The sequence below is a fragment of the Panicum virgatum genome, chromosome 3N (assembly GCF_016808335.1).
Source record: "Panicum virgatum strain AP13 chromosome 3N, P.virgatum_v5, whole genome shotgun sequence".
Classification (NCBI taxonomy): Eukaryota; Viridiplantae; Streptophyta; class Magnoliopsida; order Poales; family Poaceae; genus Panicum; species Panicum virgatum.
This window is the reverse complement of record NC_053147.1, coordinates 15,782,751-15,806,883: the sequence shown is the minus strand read 5'-3', so window position 1 is coordinate 15,806,883 and position 24,133 is coordinate 15,782,751. Positions and strand designations below refer to the sequence as shown.

The 24,133-nt window shown below is 44.4% G+C and overlaps 3 protein-coding genes across 6 annotated transcripts; 1 reads left to right on the top strand and 2 right to left on the bottom strand.

Moving 5' to 3' along the window:
- The first annotated feature begins 1,594 nt into the window (after nt 1–1,594).
- Nucleotides 1,595–7,105, top strand: LOC120664616 (aspartic proteinase oryzasin-1-like). Of its 3 annotated transcripts, none has more exons than XM_039943890.1 (14): nt 1,595–1,752; nt 2,337–2,693; nt 2,782–2,842; nt 3,737–3,831; nt 3,938–4,050; nt 4,521–4,689; nt 4,774–4,813; nt 4,898–4,962; nt 5,610–5,723; nt 5,822–5,886; nt 6,068–6,227; nt 6,305–6,424; nt 6,558–6,646; nt 6,732–7,105. In XM_039943890.1, the coding sequence occupies exons 2-14, from the start codon at nt 2,346–2,348 to the stop codon at nt 6,814–6,816; spliced, it is 1,524 nt and encodes a 507-aa protein (XP_039799824.1). In that variant the 5' UTR covers nt 1,595–1,752; nt 2,337–2,345; the 3' UTR covers nt 6,817–7,105. The 3 variants fall into 3 exon arrangements, with proteins under 3 accessions (XP_039799824.1, XP_039799825.1, XP_039799828.1); XM_039943891.1 differs by having other exon boundaries at nt 1,690–1,752; nt 2,301–2,693; nt 6,732–7,077; XM_039943894.1 differs by lacking the exon at nt 1,595–1,752 and adding an exon at nt 1,796–2,207 and having other exon boundaries at nt 2,301–2,693; nt 6,732–7,077.
- Nucleotides 7,106–12,499: 5,394 nt separating this feature from the next.
- Nucleotides 12,500–14,238, bottom strand: LOC120664615. Its single transcript, XM_039943889.1, has 8 exons — nt 14,157–14,238; nt 13,940–14,066; nt 13,571–13,722; nt 13,196–13,484; nt 12,971–13,032; nt 12,838–12,873; nt 12,697–12,749; nt 12,500–12,616 (listed from the first exon to the last, which is right to left on the bottom strand). The coding sequence occupies exons 3-7, from the start codon at nt 13,576–13,578 to the stop codon at nt 12,698–12,700; spliced, it is 447 nt and encodes a 148-aa protein (XP_039799823.1). The 5' UTR covers nt 13,579–13,722; nt 13,940–14,066; nt 14,157–14,238; the 3' UTR covers nt 12,500–12,616; nt 12,697.
- Nucleotides 14,239–18,061: 3,823 nt separating this feature from the next.
- Nucleotides 18,062–21,637, bottom strand: LOC120664613. Of its 2 annotated transcripts, XR_005670970.1 has the most exons (5): nt 20,689–21,637; nt 20,222–20,390; nt 19,948–20,118; nt 18,483–19,866; nt 18,062–18,406 (listed from the first exon to the last, which is right to left on the bottom strand). XR_005670970.1 is itself a non-coding variant. In XM_039943888.1 (4 exons), the coding sequence occupies exons 3-4, from the start codon at nt 20,108–20,110 to the stop codon at nt 18,980–18,982; spliced, it is 1,050 nt and encodes a 349-aa protein (XP_039799822.1). In that variant the 5' UTR covers nt 20,111–20,118; nt 20,222–20,390; nt 20,689–21,637; the 3' UTR covers nt 18,062–18,979. The 2 variants fall into 2 exon arrangements, 1 of the variants encoding a protein (XP_039799822.1); XM_039943888.1 differs by having other exon boundaries at nt 18,062–19,866.
- Between the last annotated feature and the right edge of the window lie 2,496 nt (nt 21,638–24,133).

Below are 24,133 nucleotides of genomic sequence, written 5' to 3'. Positions count from 1 at the left end.
GCTTTGCCATGGGCCTCTGCTGCACCCGTCGTGCATCGCCATGGGCCGCCGCTCCACCCTGCCTTGCTGCCTGAAAGGCTTATCGCCGCCGCCATGACTCCACTCTCCATCAAGATCGCCGCCGGTGAAATTTGCCGCACAGACATAACCACTAGCCAATTAATCACACATGTTGCTTCACAGGAACCACCTCGTGACGATGAACGTGAGAACCATGGCGATCCAGGGGCGGATCTAGTAGAGGGCAAGATTGGCGCATTGAGGTGGACGCCATGGATGGCGGAGATCGAGCTCCGCGCCGCCAACCTTCCGTCCTCCTCCGACCCAAATCGAGAACGCACTGGCCCCACCTCCTCCTCCGCAACTCCCCACACCAGTTCTTGGAGGGTCTCGCCGCCCCCTCCACCCCTCCCCACAGTGCACCTCGCCGCCGGCCACCCCTCCCCGTGGAACGGCATGTCCGTGACACTCTTCCGCCTCAAGGACTAAACCCACGGACTCGCCTTCACCGGGAACACCTCATCGGCCTGCTCTCGTTCACCCTCTCCGCCACGCTTGCTGGGCCTACGCCGCCGCCGCCACCGTTGTGACGCATCCCCAACTAGTTCATCTCTGCACTGCGAGTGGAAGTGGCATCGTCGGTGGCGGATGGTGGAGGAGGGCCGGCAGGCGCGGAGCAAGAGGTGGCTAGGAGGAGGCGACGACGACGATGGGAGCGGATGGCGATGATGACGGCGACGGGAGCGGGAAGGAGGTAGAAGAAGAGGCAGAGGATGAGAGAAGAAGGGTGGCCCACTCGTCGGTGCTGACAGGTGGGCCCTACGTCGCCACATAGGCAAAACCACCCAATAAACTGCCCAAGGGTGTTTTATGCACGGTTTTGTATAGTTGGGGGGTGTAATATGCCCGGTTTTGCACTTCTAGGTTGTACACTAGACATCCATAACAAGTTCAAGGTCCAAAAATGGACTTTACTCTATCTTTTTTATTGGATAAATATTTCTGTAATCTCTTAAGCTGGTCTCACCCATATATTTCAGTTAGTAGACTTTGCACATCCACGTAAGCTGATGATCCAAATAACCCTTATTTTTTATTAAAAATGGTTACTTAATTAAGACGTACTATATATATATATATGCAAATAAGCAAATGGATAGTCGAACCGCAGTTACTACCTGCACTCTGCTATACTATAGAACGATACTCTGCTATCCAAATAATGCATGTTTATTTCTCGAGTAAAACGAACACTTTAGTTTCGTTCAGCACGGCTTGAGCGTATTTTTTGATAAATTTAATCTCCCACCCAATACGCCGTACTAGAATACTGTGGCGTTCAAGAACTCCTCGTTCCTTCGAGGCAACGTAACCAGCAGATACGCGTCCCTTTCTCGGGCACTCAAAGTCTGACGCTCACACCACACCAGAAGGCAGATGCAACCTGCCTGCCGCCTGAAAACAATTTGTAACCTCCACCGCGCCCCGGCACTTCCCCGGGTAGCTCTAGCGATTTCCGCCGCGCACCCCGCTTCAAAGAAAAAAGATTTCAAAGAAAAAAGATTTCCGCCGCCCACCCGATGTCCCAATCCTCATCCAACGCCTGATCCGAGCCGCCCACGCATCCAACGGGCCTCAGGGCGCGCGGCCCCTCCCCACCGCAGCGATATATGGGGAGCGGCACCACGCCGGGCGCAGTAGTGCTGCGCACGTCAGGAGCTCTACCCCCTCTCTACTGCATCCGATACTCTGGTGAGTTCTCGTGGACTCGCAGTGACTGCGCCTCGAATGGGCGGCGGGATCGGTGCTCGTGATGGATGTGGGCTTGGTTCTAGATCCGCTTGTTTCCGCGCGCTTGTAGTTTCAACCCGGCTTCCCCCGATTTACTTTTGCGGTTTCTGAGCAGTTTTTGATCGGCTGAATTCACCGTTTTCCTCCAAAATAAAAATAAAAATCATTGCATGTTTGGCCTCGATTTTTAGTTAGTACTTCGCGCGCTCTACATCAATCGCGGTCCGATTTTTCATTTTTTTTTGCTGTTGTTCATCCAGTATGAGTTCATTGGGCTTAACCCTCGATTCGGTCTGTCAGGTTTATGCTTGCGCCTTAATTCCCTCAAAATCTGCAGTTAATTTCAGCAATTTTACCGTTCCTGTTCGTATCCGTTTCTGACTTTATGTAGTGCATCGTGCCAAATCGATAGCACGGTACTGGTTCGGAGCACTCCCTTTCGTTTCCAGTGCTTTCCCCATTAAGGATTTGTCCGATCTAACTATCCTTCAAATTTCCTCGCTCCATAGGCTTAATCCGTGCACTCCCCCCTTCGATTGCTGCAGATCGCAGCCATGGGAACCCGCAGTGTTGCCCTGGTTCTCCTCGCGGCCGTTCTGCTCCAAACCCTCCTCCCCGCCTCGGCGGCGGAGGGTTTGGTGCGGGTCGCGCTGAAGAAGCAGCCCATCGACCAGAACAGCCGCGTCGCGGAGCGCCTCTCCGCGGAGGAGAAGCAGCGCCTTCTCCGTGGCGGCAACTCGCTGGGCTCGAGCGATGAGGGCGACATCATCGCGCTTAAGAACTACATGAACGCGCAGTACTTTGGGGAGATTGGCGTCGGCACGCCAGCGCAGAAGTTCACCGTCATCTTCGACACCGGCAGCTCCAATCACTGGGTGCCGTCCTCCAAGTGCTACTTCTCGGTGAGTCCTCGTTTCTTCCCCTCGTTGAGTTTTTTTAGTGTATATGACTGTGTTGGGTGCTAAGGTTTCTCCTGGTGATGTCGTGCAGATCGCTTGCTACTTGCACTCGCGCTACAAGTCAGGGCAGTCGAGTACTTACAAGAAGAACGGTTTGTCTCTTATAACCATTCTCCCAGCACGCATAATTTTTTTCTTGGATTGTCTGCTTCTCAGTTTACTCGCCCATGGATTGAGACCTGTCTCGCTTTTGTCATATGTATTTTTTTCCTAACTGTTGCTTCATGTTAGATGTCAGTCTAACCATCATATCTAGAATAACAGATGGTCGGAAGTTGAATGTTAATTTTTCTCTGTTGAACAATGCTTCAAATTTTCTTTTCAGTTTTAATGCTACGTTTTTTTTTGGCACATGTGTCTCATAATTCGAAGTTCTAACTCTGCTTTCAACCTTAAGGGTCTACTACATACCTTTCGACATTGTTCTAGAACATTAATGATAGAACAGAAAATTCACTCTGCATAGTTGGCAACATCAAAACAAAATCGGCTGTAACTGATGTAAATGTAAGAAAGGGATAGATTTTAATTGACATAGATGCAGTTATGTAGCGATGTAGAGGCCAGGATTGTAGAGGCCAGGATTCAGGAACGACACTGATGTTTCACAGTAGCTGTCTTTGTTGAGCTTGATTGTGACTCTAAAAGTTGGCATATTAATAACTTCAGTCTGTGACTCCAGTACAGCTTATATTGGAAACAAGTCACCTTCCTTTCTGTAGTATATGGAAAAATTCTGTTTCTTCTTGGAATGTATATTGCCTTAGTGTGTTTTGTCATACTGCTCATTAGGACAGCAACATATCCTTTTAATCCTAAGAAAATTGGGATATGCTAGACATGAATCACAACATGGCCAACAAAGAAGGAAAAAGGAAAAGATACATGTAAAAAAAAGCTTCAAGAATCTTGCTCTGTATATTGGGCCTTTATGTATTTTTTCCTGTTTGCTTGTTGACAATGGACCTCTTGTTTCATCTCACCAGGAAAACCTGCTGACATTCACTATGGAACTGGTTCAATTGCTGGTTTTTTCAGTGAGGATAGTGTTACCTTAGGTGATCTTGTTGTGAAAGATCAGGTATGTTCTTTTATATATGTTGTTTTGTGTTCCAAGTTCCTCACTGGTTATCTATTGTGACTGTTTCACTTGGACAATTTTTAATATTGTGGGGTTGCTGTTCTAGGAATTCATTGAAGCTACAAAGGAGCCAGGCCTTACTTTCATGGTTGCAAAATTTGATGGTATTCTTGGTCTAGGCTTTCAGGAAATATCTGTTGGCAATGCAGTACCAGTGTGGTAAGCTTTTTGCGCCCTTCAAAGTTCAAATCTTGTTTGTTCATTACTCTTGTCAATTGTGTGTCTCTTTGTGCATATAGCTTTTGTTGTTGCTTCTTCCAATAACTAGATTATGTTGTTTGAGTTGTTCTTTAGTGCATGATATCTACATTAATGGCAGCATGCTTCATATTTCCCGGTTATTGGTATGTAAACAAAAAGGTTACATTCAATTCATTAGGAGTTCTTGTTCCAACATCTGTTAAAAGTGTTTTCTGGGGTATCTTATGTGCTCCTGAATTCCCATGGTACTTAGTCGACTTTGCAGTATCTAGCAGAATAGTAAGGTATGTGATTATGGTATGTGTGGAACTTTGTTTACATCTTGGTTTATAGTTTGTTGGGACATCTGTTGGAAAATAAGTGTCTGATATGATTATGATGTCCTTAAACTTTGCACATCTGGTCCCTAATGGCAAACAAAATTACAGGTATAACATGATAAAGCAAGGTCTCATCAGTGACCCTGTTTTCTCTTTCTGGTTCAACCGACATGCTGGTGAAGGGGAAGGTGGTGAAATTGTGTTTGGTGGAATGGATCCTAACCACTACAAGGGTGATCATACATATGTCCCAGTCACTCAGAAGGGATATTGGCAGGTTGGTTTTTTTTTTCTTGTATTCTCAATTACCTTTCTTTTCATATGTATATTTGGGGTTGAAGAATACAATTTCTTGCTGCAGTTTAACATGGGCGATGTCCTGGTTGATGGGAAGTCCTCTGGTACTCCACTGTTTATATCTTCATGTTTATTCTAATTTCTTGTTAATGAGAAATAAAACTAAATTCTATATCTGTCATTATCAGGGTTTTGCGCTGGCGGTTGTGCCGCAATTGCGGATTCTGGAACTTCCTTGCTTGCTGGCCCCACAGTAAGTTTGAGCTTTGTGTTTTTGCTTTTATATGCGTGTTGCATTCCTTTTTTTTTAAGGCTATGTTGTTGTTGTTGTTGTTGTTGTTGTTGGCTATGTTGTTGTTGTTGGCTATGTTGTTGTTGTTGTCGTAGTTTTGAAAAATAATCCTCTTTGTGGAGATGACCTGATGATCCTTGTTGAAACCAAAATGTTGCTGATGCCATCGCGTGTACATTAAAATGGCCGATTGACCACTTTTACTTAAGAGATGATATTATATCACCGTACCATGATACCGTGCCCTTGTTGACAAATCTATATCAGGTCCTTAATGCTTTGATAACTATAACATTTTGGAAATCATAAACTCAGTTTGATTTACGTTGCCTCTTAGAAACTTAGCCTTCCTTTGATAACAAGACCTGGTGTCTTGTTCTTTATACTGTTTTGTACATATGAAATGTTAAAAGGTACCTTTTAGCAAGTACGATTTCAGCAATTCCCCAAAACTCTCTGTAATTTTCCAACTTAATTCTGAGAAAAGAGCACTAGAATTCGATGCATTTTAGTTTTAATTTTGAGTCAATGATTGCCATTCTCTGCTTTTCTGCATTTGTGTTCCACCATGTGGACCTGTGGTGCTCACAAGTTAATATGATATGCAGGCCATAATTACTGAAATCAATGAAAAGATTGGTGCTACTGGTGTAGTGAGCCAGGAGTGCAAGACAGTTGTCTCTCAATATGGACAGCAGATCCTAGATCTGTTGCTGGCTGAGGTTTGAATATTTCTATGGGTTTACTTTTTTCGTTTAATGGCTTGATCAGCACATTTGCACTACTGTGATAATCAACTTGCTGTTGGGTCATTTTGCAGACACAACCAGCGAAGATCTGTTCTCAGGTTGGTCTGTGCACTTTTGATGGCACCCATGGTGTTAGGTGAGAATTGTCAACACTCTACATACATACAATGAACATTACCTGCAACTCTCTTGTTATTGTTCATGTTGCTCTGGGGCTTGTCATGATAGATCGTGGACCATCTAGGCATCCTTTACTTATATTATGCTACTACTGTTACTTATTTCTTCCTCCCTTGTTATATGCTACGCCAACACAGCGCTGGAATTCGGAGCGTAGTGGATGATGAAGCTGGGAAATCTAATGGTGGTCTTCAGAGTGATCCAATGTGCAATGCCTGTGAGATGGCTGTCGTATGGATGCAGAACCAACTCTCGCAGAACAAGACCAAGGAGCTCATCCTGAACTATGTTAATCAGGTGAGCTTAAGGACTTCCTTTAATGCAGAGCATTTCTCTACCACTTAGTACTCTTCTTAACTGTGTCATTATGACAGCTGTGCGACCGTCTCCCTAGTCCCATGGGAGAATCATCTGTGGACTGTGCCAGTCTTAAGTCCATGCCTGACATTGCGTTCACCATTGGTGGCAAGAAGTTCTCGTTGAAACCTGAGCAGGTATGATTGATTATCCATTGCCATACTCTCGGCTTGCTCCCGTTTTGTGCTCAACCACCCCCTCCCATTTCTCTTCAAAATACTACTATCATCTTGTTGCGTATCTGAACTTGATTTCTCTTTGGCAATGCAGTACATTCTGAAGGTTGGTGAAGGACCTGCTGCTCAGTGCATCAGTGGATTCACAGCTATGGATATCCCGCCTCCTCGTGGCCCCCTCTGGTAATCTATGCACCTCTAAGCTCCATATTCTGGCTCTGATGATGCTTGATTCTTGGACGTAACTTTGGGCTGCTTGCTGTTGCAGGATTTTGGGTGATGTTTTTATGGGAGCGTACCACACTGTCTTCGACTATGGCAAGCTGAGGGTTGGCTTCGCGGAGTCCGCCTGAGCGTACCACACTGTTAACGCATGCGCCAGGAGAAAACTTTACCCTGTTTTAACTTGTGTATTTCTCCGGCCGGCGATGTGTGTACATATGCTACTTGTTTATGATGCTTTCCAAGACTCGAGATAACGCCCGTCTGTTTTAACCTGGCAAGAATATTTGTGGATGAATTTGCCATCTTGTACTGAATTGCATCTGTGGACCCGTAACGTGGCACATCCTTATGCATGAGATACGACTGAAAAATCTGATGGTATACTTTTAGGTGGCGGTTCGCTTGTGAATTGTGATATATTGAGGTATGGCCATTGGATGAATGGATGTTGATGTGTTGCAACAGCGTAAGCTCTGCTGGTTCGCAGCAGCTGCAGCAGCAGTAGTATGAATTTTTGGTCTAGTTTTAGATTTTTCATGCGAGTTTTTAGTATTGGGATTTTTGTGCTCTCTTCTCTTCTCAGGCAAGGATTTTTGTGCTCTCTTCTCTTCTCCGGCAAGCGAGGCTGTAGAGTCAGCAGTTTTCCATGGTGAGATTGACAAGATGGTGTTGATAGAGACTTCGCTTCGAAATGAGGTCCTTCGGGTTCTTCCCCACCTCAATGATGCTTTCTGCGGCGGTGGCGACAGTATAGTAGGGTGGGATTCGACAGATCTGAAGTATTTTAACGACTTCAATTCTTGCTTGTCTTTAGTAGTGTGGAATGTTCAATTACTAAGTGAAATGTCTCTGTTAGATATTGTTTCTTCTCTCATTCCCGAAGTGGGCCTAATTTGGGTTGATAATGAACAGCTGGGCTAACTTGCTGTAATTGAAACAGCCCAACACGATCATCCGGGGTGAACAAGAACTGGGAATAGGAAGCGGGCGAAATTCCCGTCAATGGCTGAGATGTTTGGTCGACTCCCTCCTCTTTGTGGAGGTCTGGACCTCTACGAGTGAGCAGAAAAGGGAGGAGGAAAGAGGCTCTGATGAACCATCGTAATAAGTGAAAGTGCCGTCGTAATAAGTGAAAGTGTAAGTTTTACTGTCCGACAGTATGGAGTGTACTGATCGCGGCTGGAGCAGGCGGGCGTGACGGCGGCTCGTGAGGCGCTCACGTCGTGGGCGGCGGCGCTGGCCTGGCATGCGCGGCGGCGACGCGCGAGGCGCTAGCGGCGGCTCGCGAGGCCCTTGCGTCACGGGTGGCGGCGCTGGCCTGGCGTGCGCGGCGCTCGGCTCCTCCCATGGCATCGCGGGGACGACGACCGGCGGCGCGCAGCTCCAATCCGACCGGCGGTGCGCAGTGGTGGCCCCATGTCCGCTGAAGCCCTAGGCCGAGCTAGATCTAGATCTAGAATTCTGGGCGACCTTGAAACCCTAGGCCTAGATCTGGGTCTACTTGGGCCTGGATCTAGGCTTTCTTTTATTTATTTATTTTTTCTGACTAATCGTGGCGGATTTTTATAAAAATCACCACGTTTAATATTTATCGTGTCGGTTTTTGACTGTTAGAATGTCCGCCACGGTTAATCGCCCGATTAACCGTGGTCTTTTCTCGGTGGTGGACACAAAAACCGCCACGGAAAATAAAAAATGTCCGCCACAGTTAATCAAACTGTAGTAGTGAATCCCAAGCTCCAGCTGCAGCACTGGCAAGGATGGAAGGTGCAGTGACTGACACTGGAACCAGCTGACGCGAAAGCAATGCTGGAGCATGGCACTTCACCTACATGCAACCGTGCTCCAATGTCTAGCGTATTTCCGTGATGCTTTGTTGTTTTCACCAAGCGAGTAGATACAAGCAAAGAGGAAGGCAAAGGAACCTCGTCTTGAGACTGTTTAATGGTTAGAGAATAATAGATTTCATCATAACTTGTTTGGTTCGTGTTCTGTTTGGACTCGAGTTTCATCCAACATTTCGGAGTAGTTAGCTTTATGAAGACTCTATGACTTCTACTTTCCTTAACTTGTGTGGTACAATGTTAAAATTACTGCCTATTTATATTGCTTTGAAGGAATTATATCAAGTGTAGACTCCTAATGTTATGTATATAGTCTTTGTGTGCGATTAGGAAACTCTTCTTTTGTGGTGGGAGAAGCAGACCACTCACGTTGGTTGTAACACTGTAATCAGTGGACGCAACTATTGTTGTACTGTGGCTATCCTGAGAACATTTTAAATTTTCTGCTAATGTAAGGCAGTACAAAAACTATTTATTTTATTTATCTATAATATAGGCTTTATTCGTCAAACTTCAAAATTGGTTGGTAAAATAGTAATGTGAGCCAAAGAGCGCCAACCTGACTTAAGCTGCTCCTGCATCTACACAGACATATAAATATAAACTCTTCCTCAAAGGTTGCGTCAACCAATAACATACAAGCACTGTGTTGCATAGCAAAGTGTCTCCAGTAAGAAATTGCATGCATGAAGTCCAAAACATTGTACTATGGGAATTGGATGCATCAGGAGTTCGAGTACCACTCTCACATTTCTTGCCCGATTATGTAACAAATTTGAGGTGTACCTAGCTATGGTGAAGCCTGACGTCTATGCAAAAGCAGAGGCTAAAGCATTCTCTCTGGCGCTGCAACACAACCTGCTCTGTTGCGCTGATGTCAACCAAAGTGTTGCCATGTAGCCAGCTTCTCACAATATTTCATCGACAATTGGGCACTGACAATGTGAAAGACATAAGATAACTCCATACAACAAAAGAGGTGCTTGGAGGGGTTGTTACCAACGAGAAACTGTGATCATAGGTGTATTGAGTGTTCAAAGCAAGGCTATATATGTTTCTTTATTTGTCGTTGCCAAGATGGCAAGGATAAAAGCTCTCATGCACGATGATATATAAATGCCTACGTTAAAAAGTTTTCTTAGCCAATTTAAGTTATAATCATCGCGTTATTGTAGGTGTGTCTACAAACGAGTTTTTGGACATTCTGACTTAATAGGTGAGGTGTAAAACTTTTTCACTGCTGCAGATCAATATGAATGATTATACATGGTTATACCTTCAAACATCAAGAGTGGTTGGTGAAACACGTGGCATATGTCTATCCTGCTTCTACACTGAAAGGTAAAAATACACTTAGTGCCTCATCCGTTGCATCAATATAGAAGGAAAATGTTTCATGGCAGAATTCAGAAGGAAACTCAGCATCCATACAGTCCTAAATGATTAATTATGTCATGGGAGTGGGATGCATCCGGAGTTCTATATCCCACGGGACAACTGGTGGCTAATGATGCAACAAATTTATTGTGCATTGATCAATGCTCTACCATGCATGCATGCCGTGCAACACAGACAGTATGCATTTTGAGTGTCCATGATCCTCTCCTGGTAGCCAAGTAAGCAGCTATGCTGGTGTCTCCTATACTAGCAGATTGAGCCGCACCACATCCTTCCACTGAAATTTGCAGGAACCTAGACCGAATTGGGTCTCCAACCATAGCCCATAGGACTCTTGTTCAGAGCAGGTGTAGGCATTGGAACTCTTGCAGGGCCTTGTCTCAACAACTATGTATGTATTACCCAAATATTCATATAGGCTTTATGGTAATTAATTACACAGCGCATACGGAAAACAAATGTTTACAGTTACAACGATTTTAAAGCCAGAATGTTGAAGCCCCTTGCCACCTTCTGTTCTTTCTTTTGTGAGTTCAAGTGTAACTAATAAATCAGAAAATTTATAGTTATTAAGAGGGAAATGTAATATTTATCCCGTCCTTTAGGAAAAACAGGTTAAAGAATATAAGCTGACATAATGTGGTTCACCTAGAAAATGGATGGTTAGGTTTCTCTAGTAAAGAAAAAATCAATTACTATTATTCAGGCAGACAGATGTCTACCCTGCTTTCAAAATGACTTATAAATAGACTCTCATATGGTTCGTTGATCAGTAAGACAAAAATAATGTGCTTCTAGGCGTAACACTTGAAGTCATGAGATTGCATACGTATTGTCCTAAAAAATTTGCCTCATGCGAGTTGGATGCATCTGGAGTTTTAGTCCTAGCAGCAATAACCAACACTGCACGTCGTAGTGGCCACGACGTTAGCCTGAGCGGCTCACCAGTCATGATAGCTACAACAATGATAGGGCTGAAGGAATCTGGCTCGCAGGTGCTGGCGGCCAGGTGCTTAGTCCAGTTCTAGTGCATCTCCTGGTTGTGGAAGAGACCAGAGTGAGTTTGCTCGGACGATGGCTTGCATCGTTAGATCACTGCTGATGGGTAAGCTCCGGTAATCTGTGCACGTTATACTGTGTGTGTTGTGAGTGTGATCTGACAGCCTTTTGTGTACTCGGCAAAAACAAAACAGCATGAAGAGTGAAACAAACATAACCACTAATTTAAGTTCCAGAACCTGTGCTAGAGGCCGTGAATTAGAAAATTTGACTAAAATGTTTTCTCTCCTCTCTGATCAGCAAATACAAATTGTTTGAACTGAGGACGATGAGGCCCAAAGCTTTATTCCAGATTTTTTGACAAATGATGTCACCATCCTCGATGAACAAAGTGATAAATGATGTCACCATCCTCGATGAACAAAGTTTGTTGCAAGGTTTCCAAAAAGAGGTTTGTTACCATGCTTGGATGGAACCATCAGTTCCTCCATGCTGGATTATCATGTGCCGTCAATCATGCAAAAAAAATAATAATTATAATAAGGGTATTTTAGTACTTTGCTTTCAGTCATTTTCTATCTCTAATCTCATGGAATAATTGTTTTCTTCTAGTTAAATAAACACATGATCTGCACTTGTGCTTCCCCTTCACCGGCACATATGCCTGCCCGTAACCCGTCGCCGTTCACCTGGCCAAACCATCAAACTCGTCATCGCGCTTGGCTTTCCAGTGCCTCCCTTTAGAAACGTCACGCCTCATTTTGCAACTTGTTCCGGACCTACTAATATTTGTTTCACTGGCCACACTTAAGTTCTATTGATTTGGTTCTTCCTAATTTTTAACCATTGGATCTAGTTGAATAGAGGGCTCTCATTATTTCCATGCACTATAAAATTTCTCTTCAAAAAAAAAAACATTAAGCAACCAAACTGGTGTGCGTCTCCTCTGCTAGCAGATCGAAGAGCTCTGCTAGATGGAATGGCCGAGCTGTAACCCTTCGTTCCACTGATGAATGACCACGACAACACTAACACTGTTCAATTATAGTGCTGAATTGCATTGGTCAGATTCGTTCATCATTTTTGGGAGTTGCTAGCTTTACAAAGACCCTATAATTTCTGCTTTCCTTATCTTGAGTTTAAAGTTATTTCTATTTTTGTACTGACATAGCGCATACTCCATGTTGGGAGAGGAGCAGGAAATTTGCTACACCCCCTACATTCTCTTACCGGCACAGACGCTGTCAGCCCGGCGAATGAGGTCTAGATTGGATGGAGGCGAATGCGTTTTCAGTGGCGGCAAATGACGTTGGACCTTCCCCCGTAGACGGACGGGCCCAGAATCGCGTTATGTCGGGTCTCCAGCCATAGGACTCTTGTTCAGAGCTGGTGCGGGCATTGGAACTCTTGGAGGGCCTTGTCTCAACAACTATATATGCTAGTTGAATACCCCACGCGTTGCTGCGGGATATCATTAGAGATATACATGTATATAAGATATATGATTAAATACTGAAGTCAATGTAAGGATAAGTTGAAGTTGCTGAAACTCATAAAAAGAGGAAATAAGGTTGCTTTAATTTTATTCTAGGAGGAAATGGAAATGTCTGCATCATTTTGTGAAGTGATTGGACTTTGTATCGACTATCTTGGATAAGTGAAGTTATGGATTCTCCACTATCGTTTTCTGCATTGGTGTAGGATAATAGGGTGTTAGTAATGGGTGTGATAAAAATGAGTGAGGGAGTGAGGGATGTTAGCACTTACATTATTTTTTTTGACGTTTTGCATCATCTGCCATGGATGGTGCATGTGTTTCGCTGAATTGAATGGTGTAATATCAATACCAGGCAAATGTAAATTTTTTAAAAAATTGCAATAAGTAGGAGTGCTTGAACAACTGTGTACCTATGATCAAAGTCTATAGTTCTCTTCGCAGCAGAACTTGGTTTTGTGTTGAAAGCAAAAAATGAAATAGTTAGAACATATTAGAAATACACATGAGGTAGTTAATTTTAAATTGTAATTATTTAAAAAAAACCTGGTGACGCTGGATGTGTCATTAGTTGCTGGAAGAGGTAATATAGGCGATGCAGGTGTATTCTGAAAACACATGTTTTCCATAAAATATGGCAATAAATATAACATGATACATTCAGAATAGTTGGCTAACCTCATTATGTGACAGAAGTGATTCTGAAAACACATGTTTTCCATAAAATATGGCAATAAATATAACATGATACATTCAGAATAGTTGGCTAACCTCATTATGTGACAGAAGTGATGTTGAGGGTGGTTTGTCGATTGGAAAACTCTTCCGGATGACATATTTAATGGAGAAGTTTGATGACATATCAGTACTCATTCCTATGTGGAATAGTCTTATTTTCCCAACAGCTGTTTGTAAAGACGCTGCATGGTCTGTTGCATGTATCTTCATGTTTTGAGAAGCTTGGTATGCATTACGCTCTACTAAATCTTCAGCTATGGAAGAGAAAGCTATTGCTTCTATGCTTCCTGTATCATCTGTAAGTGCAAGAGGAAGCTTGAACCTGTTGTATTGATACAATGTTAGCAATGTGACTAATATGTTGGTTTGGAAATTTTTGAAAACATATTTGAGAAATAAGGAAGTTACATAGGCATGGGCTGTGAAGTAGCACAATCACATCTTGGAGTTTCTGAAATGCTGTTGTATCCTATTTTGCAAGTTAGGCAGGCTTTGTAGTACCATTTTATTGACGGTACTATGGCTGTTATCTTTGCGATGCAGCTATATGTAGCACCCCTCTATTATTTGCATGGAAGAGAAAGGAATGAGAATATGCAGTAGTATAATTTGGTTTAGGACAAACTCATTGTCAGGACAGAATAGTAAAGAAAGAGCAGACTATGTTTGACTAAACAGTAAACAACTCAATGTATAAAAATTAGCTCAAAGTCATTGCTACAGAAGTAAGGTAGCAGTTCCAGAAATCGTTATGTGATGAGGAACATGTAGTGTTACCTGGAAAGAGGAAGGTTGCAGTGCAGTTAGCTGCTCAATCTTGTATATTTGACCAGCTGCTTCAATTGGTGATTTTTGTAGAATTTGAGGTAAATGTCGTTGTAAAGCTGGAGGTTCCCATTGGTAGCTTGAGAAAACATTGGTATGTATGTATTAATTTGTTTGCTATAGTTTTTTGTTTCACTAATATTGGAGATGGACATTTCTAGAAACATACCTTTCACGAAATTTGACGATTTCCTGAAGGTCCGAGTCAATGAATACTTGAGTTGTAGAACTTGATGATGCCTCTATTTGTCCTATAAAGTATGATGGTATTATAGAGGGCATATATGCATAAGGTTAGTTTTGAGAAAGAATTATTTAAATTACTAATCTGAAAAGTTTCCTACAGTTAAGCCTGCAAATATTGCCACCACAATTCCATTTTTGGATTGTTGAATGATGTTGTCCCATCAAATGATTCACCATGTTCAGACCAGAGGAGCAATTGTTGCGTTTGTTCCCTATCATAGTACAAATATTCATAAGAAGGATAGTGGTCAGGTTGCTAGAAAATCATATCTTTGTGAAGATGCATACTTAGGTCACAAATTTGGATTTTTCACAGTTTTTTATTTGATGTAGGGCTAGCAAAGTCATATGGACCAACATCACTGATGACTCCAATTAAATCTGTAAAAAAGGAAGCTTTGTTAAGATATATCGGTACAAACAATTCTAGGTATAGATAGAAGGGCATGAAATACCTATGAGGGGTTTTGAGCGGATGTTTTTTGATGGAAGTTGATCAAATGGGCATAAATTGAATGCAAATCTGGGGATGGTTCCTCCTCATGTTTGAAGATGATTAACCGTCGAGGTGTGTTGGAACTGGAGCATGTAGTCCTGATGGTGATATATATATGCCTTTTGTTCTGTATCAACAGCAATGAGGTTTGCAAACATATAGACAGATCCTCGAGTGAGTGAAGGTCGAAACTGTTTTTCAAGTTTTTTGGGGACACTAATGTGAGCCATTTTTCCCTGGATCCAAAAGGAAATGGAGGTTTGATTATGCTTAATCCGTATAAATATGTGCAAATTAGCTGGAAAAAATAAAGTAAGCCAATAGAGAATGTACATCTTCGTCAAGGATGACACCATCAATGCTAATGAGGGGATCCGCAGCTCTAGAGTTCATATTTTTAGAATCCCATAGTCTTGTAATGCGGGCTAAGACCTTGCAGTTTTGCTGCCCTGAATTAATGTCTGCAAGCTTTGTCATTGAGCTCATGTCTGAGGATCGTCTGAAAGAAGGGCGAAGATAAATTAGAGGAATTTATAATGAAATTACATAACAAAAATAGCAAGCAGCAACTGGGATGTAACTGAAGAAATACCTGTAACAATAGGTTATGATACTAGTCAAATTTGTGAGAAGACTTCACCATATACTATGTTATGAGTGCAATCTTCAAATAAAGGAGGGTTGTTTTCAATTACTATTCGCAGACCCTTAGGTGAAGTTACTCGGGAAAAAGCAACATATAATTGACCATGTGAGAAGACAGGAGATGGTGAATATACACCGATTGTGTTTAGTGTTTGTCCTTGGCTTTTGTTGATGGTCATAGCATATGAAAGTCGTATCGGGAATTGGCGACGTTTCAATTTGAAGGGCCATTTGGATTGATTTGATGTAGTAATAATGCGAGGAATGTATGCTTTTGAACCCCTGGCTTTTCCTGTGATTATTTCACCTTCAATGACACGAGTTGTAAGCTGAGTGACAATTAGTCTGGTCCCATTGCAAATGCCTCTGGAGGGATCAAGATTGCGTAGAAGCATTATAGGAACACCAATTTTCAATTTTAAGACATGCTCTGGAAGGCCATTGATTGTAATAGTATTCAGGAATTCAGTCGGGTATAGTGACTCCAAAGTAGAATGGTTGGCTGAGGTGTCGTCTATTGAATCTGAGCTATAGTATGACATCTCATATGTTGTCAGCTGAGAAATCATTTTATTGTTTATTTCTGTCACAACTTCATTTGTAGGAGCTAAAATTGCACGATCACAGAAGTAAGATGGTATATCTGTAGGTTGACATCCAAATGAGTAAACAAAAGAAATCAATCCATCAAGATTTCTATAATCTGGGTGCAAAAGAAGCGATTGTGGTATTTGTATGTAAGTACTGCTGGGTTCATTTTGGATCTGAATAAAAGGCTCTGTACCATTCCCAACACGTAGAAGCCATTCAGAAAACACCTGAAGGTCTTCTCTGTCAGAGGGTGTAAGGAATGTTGATGTTAGTCTCATATTTTGAGTCAACTGTAGAACTATGCAGTGCTGCCATAAATAAGAATTAACTATGCAAGCTCTTAAGATTTGGTGTTTTGTTGCATTCTGGACAACAGGAAGAGTTTGTCGGAAGTCTCCACCAAGTGCAACAGTTATACCACCAAATTGTTTATCTTGTGCATTAGGTCTGTTCTCTGAAAGTATATCCCTAAGTGAGCGATCCAATGCCTCAAAAAGATACTTATGGTTAACTGGTGCCTCATCCCACACAATTAGAGATGTTTTCTGAATAAGTTCAGCAATATGTGTGTTTTTCTTAATACTGCACATAGAATTCTCACGTATGTCCAGAGGAAATTTAAATCGTGAGTGTGGTGTTCGACCACCTGGAAGTAGTAGGGATGCAATTCCTGATGATGCAACAGCTAGAGCCAATTTTCCTTTGCTCCTAACAAAGTCAAGCAAAGTTGTCCATAAGAAAGTTTTTCCTATACCTCCGTATCCATAAACAAATAATGTTCTACCTTCATTATTCATAACAGAACTGGTAATGGCATCAAAGACATCCGTCTGATTGTTATTTAGCTTTGGAATATCATCAGCTAAGCTCATCTAATATAAGTCTATTGTCTAAGGATGCAGTACCAATATATTCAGGGATGGGTAAGTTAAAATGAGATAAAGAATATCTAGCATCTTTCAATAACTTATCCAATTCAAATAGGAGGGAAGAAGTAACGAAGGAGTCCAGAACAAAATTATTTGTTTGGGAAGAGTTGCGATTGATCTGGTATAAGATATCTTCACTCATATGTGATGCATGGTTGTCAAAAAGTTTTGAAGGATTTGTTACTTCACAAAATAGCAATAAAGTGACAAAAAGTTGTCGCAATTGTTTAGCTGTGGCCCACTGTGCAGCATCAGTGAGAGCATGTGACCACTCTTGATCATCTCTAAGAAGACCTAAAGCCTCACATGTTGCACGAAATGTAGGGTAATGGTGGCCTCCTATAGTTTGTATTTCAGAGAATGATTTTGCGCCTTTGACTATGTGGAGTAACATGCGCAAATAATAAGTTTCACCCTTTGCAGGATTGACATGTGCTATACGACCAATTTTGTTGGATCCTTTTCGTGTATCCCAAAATTTTCCATTTGAATGCCATGTGAAGTACTCAGGAAATTCAATGTATGTGCGTTCTCTTGCTGCTGGGAATTGATTGTTGGCTTCAAACCATGCAGTGAGTTTAGTGTTGGTATCTCAGCTTCTTAGACGCCCAGACAGGGAGCATGAACAGTATGAGGATGACAATGAAAGTTGGTGCTGAACTCTCCAATAATAATAATCAGAAAATTCAACCCTTTACACTGTGGAGAGGGGAGGCTATTTATACCCCTAGCCCTCGGCTAGGTTTTCCTAAATTGCCCCCTCCCAACTCATTTACAGTTCACTTTTAGCCGGCTTCGGGGTAAAATTACAAGGCGAGAGGTTTACAAATCCGACCTTCTCACATATTCGAGAGGTGTACAAATCCGACCTTCTCACATATTCACGTTTCACACACATATCTACAACCGACGAAGGTTTTAACAACCTTCGGGGACCTCCGGGAGTCAGAGTTATGAAGGTTCCATCAACGAGCAATAGGCCGCCATCTTCGTACCCGAAGTTGATCCCTTTATCCGAAGGTCCTGGTCTTCGAACTTGTGCTTCTGAGCAACCGTCCATCACCTTCGGCCGAACGAAGGCGATATCCTTCGTCGCCGAAGGTATTGGTCTTTGCGCTTGCGCTTCCGGGCAGCCATTCGTCACCTTTGGCCTACAAAATGTGTTGTCAATATCAACATTGTTTTTGGTGACAACTAAACCATTGTTAGGGCGGGCATACTGGACAAAACCATTTTCAAGGATGGTTGTCTTCTCACAAAACTGTTTGGGGTAGAATTTGGAGCATTTTCCTTCAGACATGCATGGGGAAGAGGTGTTTAGAGCACCGCAAGGACCATGGACCATGTGGGAAGAAACAACCGCATATCCAATTGGGTCGGTTGTAGGATCTGGCAGTTGGGCAGAGATGAAGTTATCTATCATTGCAGCATCAAAGGGCCCTTCTTTTGCTAACCATATAATAATATGCACATGGGGAAGGCCACGTTTCTGGAATTCAATTGTGTAAACAACTGCACATAGATATCTTGTTTTTAGAGATAGGAAAATTAAGTAATGTGAACAAAGCATGGGTAGGGAAATTTTTACCTGCATTGATGGGGCCAAAGAATTTTCTCTTCTTTATATCATACATTAGAATATTAAGTTTCATTTTGAAAACTCGATCGATAATATCTGGTCGGTTAGAAGGTTGGAGGCCTGGAGGTAGAGCCTCCATAATTTCGGGCCAAGCATGATTAGAAGTAAATGTGATGAACAAATCTGGGCAACCATGCTTTCTGCAAATCCCTATGCAATCTTGGTATTTTTGATATAAATAGCAAGGGATTCCAGTAAATGAGGCTGGTAGAATAATTCTTTGGCCAACGGAGGAAGCAGATCTAATACCACTTGAAACAGAGTTTGCTAAACTGTTGTATGGTGCTGATCTATATTTTCGCTGGAAACTTGGGGTTCGATAGTGATCAATTCTTTCTCCCTCAACTGAGCAGTAAGCATCCACTTCATATGCTTGGGTTAATCTTCCACACCTTAATGGAGTGTTGGAATCTGATGGCCTATCATGTAGCCTATAAGCAAAGTACTCAGCCATAGTTGCCTTTGAACGCTTGAGAGAGAGACCTTCCTATTTGACGATACATAAGTGATTCATGGTAACCATCCTCTCCATATGGAAATAATATTGGATATTGCATGGCCATGAACTTGCAATGTTGTTCATTTATTCGTTGCAACCTTGAAGAGCGATCCTCTATGATGATATCCCTACCAACATCAGTTTGGCCAATATCACCAACTATCAGACCAACAACTTCAGATGCGACTGGAGCACTATAGATATCTCCATGTGCATCCGCTTTACCAAATAGCCTAATGTGGTACTGATCAGATGAATCACCTAATAATCTTTCCCTTGCTGTTCTAAATAGCTTGACAATTGGATTGTGCATGTCTAACATTTCTATGAGAGAAGCAATGATATTCTGATTGGCGTGAAATGGAGCACGAGAAGAAGATGAAGCAACATTTATTTGATTGGAGACCTCATGCTCTGTATCAAATATGTACAGCTGAGCATATTCTGGTCGATGGCCTTCAGATGGCATTAAAGAACCCACTCGATGGCAGACCTGACCACTTATCTTGAAAACATATGGAGCACGGCCATCATTTATGGATTCAATTACTTTAGCTCCCATTGATGTCATTGCAAACATGGTGTTGTACTGTCGGATATGGTCAAAGAAGTGTCTTGTAAGAGGGTTTCCATGTTGCGTTAACAAATCTAGGAGGAGTTGTGGGGGAGGCTGGTATGGTGGAAGAAGGATGCGGCCATCTTTACAACATAAATTATATTTTGGGTTTGGTGTGTTCCTATCACGCCGAAGATGCTCTTCATACCAAAACAAAGCACCACAATGTTGACAGGAACAACGGGGACCTCCAAGATTTAAAGCACTGAAGATTGTTCCTAGGAAAATATGCAGGTTAGAAGAATAAGATGTTGAGGTGTAGTAGGTCACCTAATTGAGTCTGTAATGAGAATTCTTACTTTTGTGGTTAAATATTTGATTTGAAGTTGTTGGAATAGACTCTGATGAATGGGAGGCTGTGATGGTACCAATAATACGGTGCTGGGTGTGTGAGGCTGATGTTGATATCGGTGAAGGAGGTGTCCGAAAGGTGTCCAAACTTGTAGTGTTTGATGTTGACATGGAGGAATCTGTAGGAATTTTATAGAAGATATTTATTTGCATAATGCTAAGGAGCAGATTGGATTGTGCGATGAAGCAAAAAAGGGTTAAGTAGAAAATATCTAGACAGACCTCCTGTTCTCTAAGCATACATAAGCATCCGTCGTTTAAGGCGATTTTGATGAGCAGCTGCAATGTCAGGTTGCGGAACCAAAATTTGTGATGCACGGCGGCGTGGACGGCCACGGGTAACTGGACGTCTTGATTCTCTTGAAGCACTTGGTCCTTCGTCCATTATGAACTGATTTCACATGGTTTTTTTTTGTATTTGGGAATGAATAAGACTGAGGTAGGAATTTCTTTTAAAAAAAAGCAAAGTAGCAGAATAACACTAAGTTTAATATTTCAATTTCATCAAAGGTGTCACTGCAGTGTACACGAAGTAGTACTAACCTGATTGCATTTGTTTTTTAGTATTTGGGAATGCATAAGACTCAGGTAGAAATTTTTTTGATTAAAATAAAGGAAAGTAGCAACATAATACTAAGCACAATATTTAATCAGAGGAATGACTGCATTGTAAATGAACGATTACCAACCTGAGGCTTGCGTATCCATGATCAGGAAGAGGTAGTGCACCTGTGCCAAAATGAGATCTAGAATGGAAGAGTAAACTAAATTAGAATAGAATGGTTTATACATCAGTAATAACCTAAACCAAATAGAAAATGTTGGATATGCTAGCTAAACATTTCAGCAAACATTTAAGAATTATCAAAGCAAATAAAGAAGAACATTAGCAATTTAATGTATCAAGAAGGCAGGATTCAAAGAGACTGAACAAAAAGAAATAAGGGAAGGAATACATCCCTGCTAGAGGCTGACGAAACGGAGGGGGATCTGTAGGCGGAAATGAAGACCAAGCCAGCACAGCAGCCAATAGTAGAACACTCGTGGGAGCAGCAAGCTGGGAGTCGCGGCAGCAGCACAGAGGAAGAAGAGAATATCGATAGAATGGAGGAAGAATAGAAGAATCACAAAAGTAATTGCATCAATTTTTTGGAGGTGCCGGGGTTGGAAAAGGGGTGCGGGTTTGGAGGGAGGCCGCGGCTGGCGGTCGGCAGTCGGCCCAGCGGAGGCAAGGGCGTGGTTGCCATCCGACAGGTGCCGGAGGTCGAGGCCACGGCCGGCAGTTAGCCCGACGAAGGCGAGACGGCGGCCGGCAGTTAGCCCGAACGCGTGGGTGCCGTCTGCCGTCCGGCAGGCGCTGGATGCCGGTAGGGGCGAGGGTGCCATCCGTCAGGTGCTGGATGCCGGTGGGGGTGGGGTAGGAGGAGGGCGAGCAACTGAAGGGTCGGCGTAGGAGGTAGCCTGAGCAAGTGGTGCAAGCGGTCGGCCCCGACGCTCGACGACGGTGCCGGCGGCGGGGGCATTGGCGGCGAGTAGGTGGTGGAAGTGGTCGGCTGCGACGGTGCCGTCGGCCCGTGACGCCCGGTGACGGTGCCAGCGGCCTAGGTGTTGGCGGCGAGGTGAAAAAATAAAGGGAATCAAAACTGTCGCGGTGTGGCAAACCACAGCCGGGTGGCGGAATGCACCCGCCTAAGCCCAGAGGGTGAGTACTCGGGGGTTAGCTAGTGACTAGTTCGATCTCGCTCAAGAATATGATGAACACAGCAGGTTTAGAGTCGTTCGGGCCGCCGGAGCGTAATACCCTACGTCCACTGTGTGTTGTATTGCTCAAGTCTGGAAGAGCTTGGAGCTGAGTCTAGCGTGCGTCTGTGTGTGTGTTCTAGCGGGCGTGCTCTCCCTTTTATATGTCCAAGGGGAGCACGTACACTGAGCGGGGCCCCGACATGTGGACCCGGCAGTGTATTATAAACTACACTTTGGCCTTCAATGCCTCAGATTCGGAGATCTTGTCGTTGGCTTCCGTGCGTAGCTTCTAACCAGGGATGGTCTTGAGTTGTCCTGTCAGAGTAGAGTCTAGCCTCTGCAGCCGCGCGTCGAGGTCATGATGAAGCACCGAACTACTGACTCAGTCACTGTAGCAGCGTGCACTGTTGCTCCAGTCAGTAGCTGGTCATCATGAATCGTCGCCCATGCGCGCGGCGCTGAGTCTTTAATGCTTGCCTTGGCAACTGACGAGCCGCCTCGGTAACTAGCGATCCACAGTGTAGACTGACAAAAGCTGCCCCGTGCCCAGAGGCAGCAGAGCCCGCCTCAACCACTCGCACTTAATGCAGGTGGGTGAGGGAGCTTCCAGCGGAAAGCTTGCGCCCGTGCCCGCGTCTGCGTGACACGTGGCGGCTCTGGACCCCTCCCGAGCAGCTAGCTGAGCCGAGAGCTCACGGGGTCCGGATAGGCACGTGGAGGCCCCGGACCCATCTGCGGGAGTTCGGATGGCACGTGGAGGTCCCGGACCCACCTGCGGAGGTCCGGGTCCACTGCCACAGGTGCTGAGCATTTCCACCTCTGGGACACGTGGTGACACCGGACCCGTCCCCGAGCGGGAAGCGGGTCCGGGACCGTTGGTCCGGTGAGATGGAGTCGGACCCCAGGGGTCCGGCTGCTCAGCTCCTTAGGGCGTAGTTACGGATAACTACATGAGTCTTGGCACAGTAGGAGTGGGTACCCCAGTTACAGGGTACCGACAGAGGCCCCCGGGCCCGCCTCGAGAGAGGCAACGAACCCGCAGGTGGGGCCACTACTGTGAGCAACTTGGCTGCTTCTGGCGCCCAGCAGTGCGCGCCGCAAGGGTCTTGTCCTGCGTTGTCCATCCTTTGGGTCACCTGCTGCATCATCACATTTGGACCTGCACATGACTCAAGGTAGATGCTTAATAGCGTGCCCACGGGTCCCAAATCCTGTTGGCTGTAATCCTTTGAGATAGACAGTTAGGTTCAGTGAACGGAGCTCAAGGGGCCGGCCTTTAGGTTAAGAGAAAGTCCGGACCTCCAGGTTCCTAGTCCTAGGTACTACGACACTCATTCACAGGAGGTGGTGCGTGCATGCTTTGGGTACGGAACCAGGCTAAGTGGCTACATGGCTCCGGACCTCCCTGGAGAATGAGTGCGCTTCCCTGAACCTGCAGGTTGCCAGGGGTCCGAACCCCTCTCTTCCATGAGGGGTCTCGAGCTAAGTCACTAACTAACCAACTCAATTCAGACCACAATCACCGCACAAGAGTAAGAAGCCACGTGGGGGTTAGCGCAAACAGAATGCGTAGATTGAAATTGGAATGTAACATCCTTAGAGGCGAATTGAGAATAAACTTTTCCTTTATAACTAGATGTACATGAGATGTGCGATGTAAGCCAGAACACGGGTTTATGAGGCCGGAGCTGTCCGAACCTCCGGGCCCCCAGTCTTAGGTACTACGGTACTCGCCCTAGGGAGGTAGAGCATGCAGGCTTAGGGTATGGAACCAGGCTAAGCGGCTACACGGCTCCGGACCTCCCCAGAGGGTGAGTACGCTTCCCTGAACCTGGTTCGCAGAGGTCCGGACCCCTCCACGGGGGAGGCTCACCGGACTCGACCACACGGAAGTACTACCTAGTTACAAAGGAAAATGTTTTATTCCCTGCTGGGCCTCTAAGGGTAGGACTTACAGAGATGTAGAGTCGGGGGAACGACCGGAGGCGGATTTCCGCCGGAGAGAGCCATCAGAGTCGGCTTAGTGCGACCGGAGTGGGCTTTTCGCCGAAGCGGCTTGGTGCGACCGGAGTCGGCTTTCCGCCGGAGTGGGCTTGGTGCGACCGGAGTCGGCTTTCCGCCGGAGCGGGCTTCCTCACATGAGTGAGGTATGCTGCGAGCTAGGATTTGTCACTCTGCCGCTCGCAGCTTGTGATGGGGCCCTTGACGGGCGCCCTGACTCTTGCCGACGTGTAGCGCGCGCCGCTGCCGACGGTGGCTACTCCACGGGCACGGTTGCCCCTGGCGCAGGAAGGCGAGAGGCGTGTGGCACGGAAGACGCCACACCCTCTGTCATCTCCACGTCGTCCACCCGAACCATGGAGATGAGCAAGAGATGAACTGAAACCAGCT

What these genes read in the sequence shown, in the direction of transcription:
- LOC120664613 (XM_039943888.1), bottom strand. Translation starts at nt 20,110, where the DNA reads ATGTCAACATCAAACACTACAAGTTTGGACACCTTTCGGACACCTCCT. An exon ending in TCAAATATTTAACCACAAAA is followed by an intron (nt 19,867 to 19,947) that starts GTAAGAATTCTC and finishes ATATTTTCCTAG; the next exon opens with GAACAATCTTCAGTGCTTTA.
- LOC120664616 (XM_039943890.1), top strand. Translation starts at nt 2,346, where the DNA reads ATGGGAACCCGCAGTGTTGCCCTGGTTCTCCTCGCGGCCGTTCTGCTC. An exon ending in CTCAGAAGGGATATTGGCAG is followed by an intron (nt 4,690 to 4,773) that starts GTTGGTTTTTTT and finishes TTCTTGCTGCAG; the next exon opens with TTTAACATGGGCGATGTCCT. An exon ending in GATGGCACCCATGGTGTTAG is followed by an intron (nt 5,887 to 6,067) that starts GTGAGAATTGTC and finishes ACGCCAACACAG; the next exon opens with CGCTGGAATTCGGAGCGTAG.
- LOC120664615 (XM_039943889.1), bottom strand. An exon ending in GACACATCCAGCGTCACCAG is followed by an intron (nt 12,874 to 12,970) that starts GTTTTTTTTAAA and finishes CACAAAACCAAG; the next exon opens with TTCTGCTGCGAAGAGAACTA. An exon ending in ACTATAGACTTTGATCATAG is followed by an intron (nt 12,750 to 12,837) that starts GTACACAGTTGT and finishes CATTCAATTCAG; the next exon opens with CGAAACACATGCACCATCCA.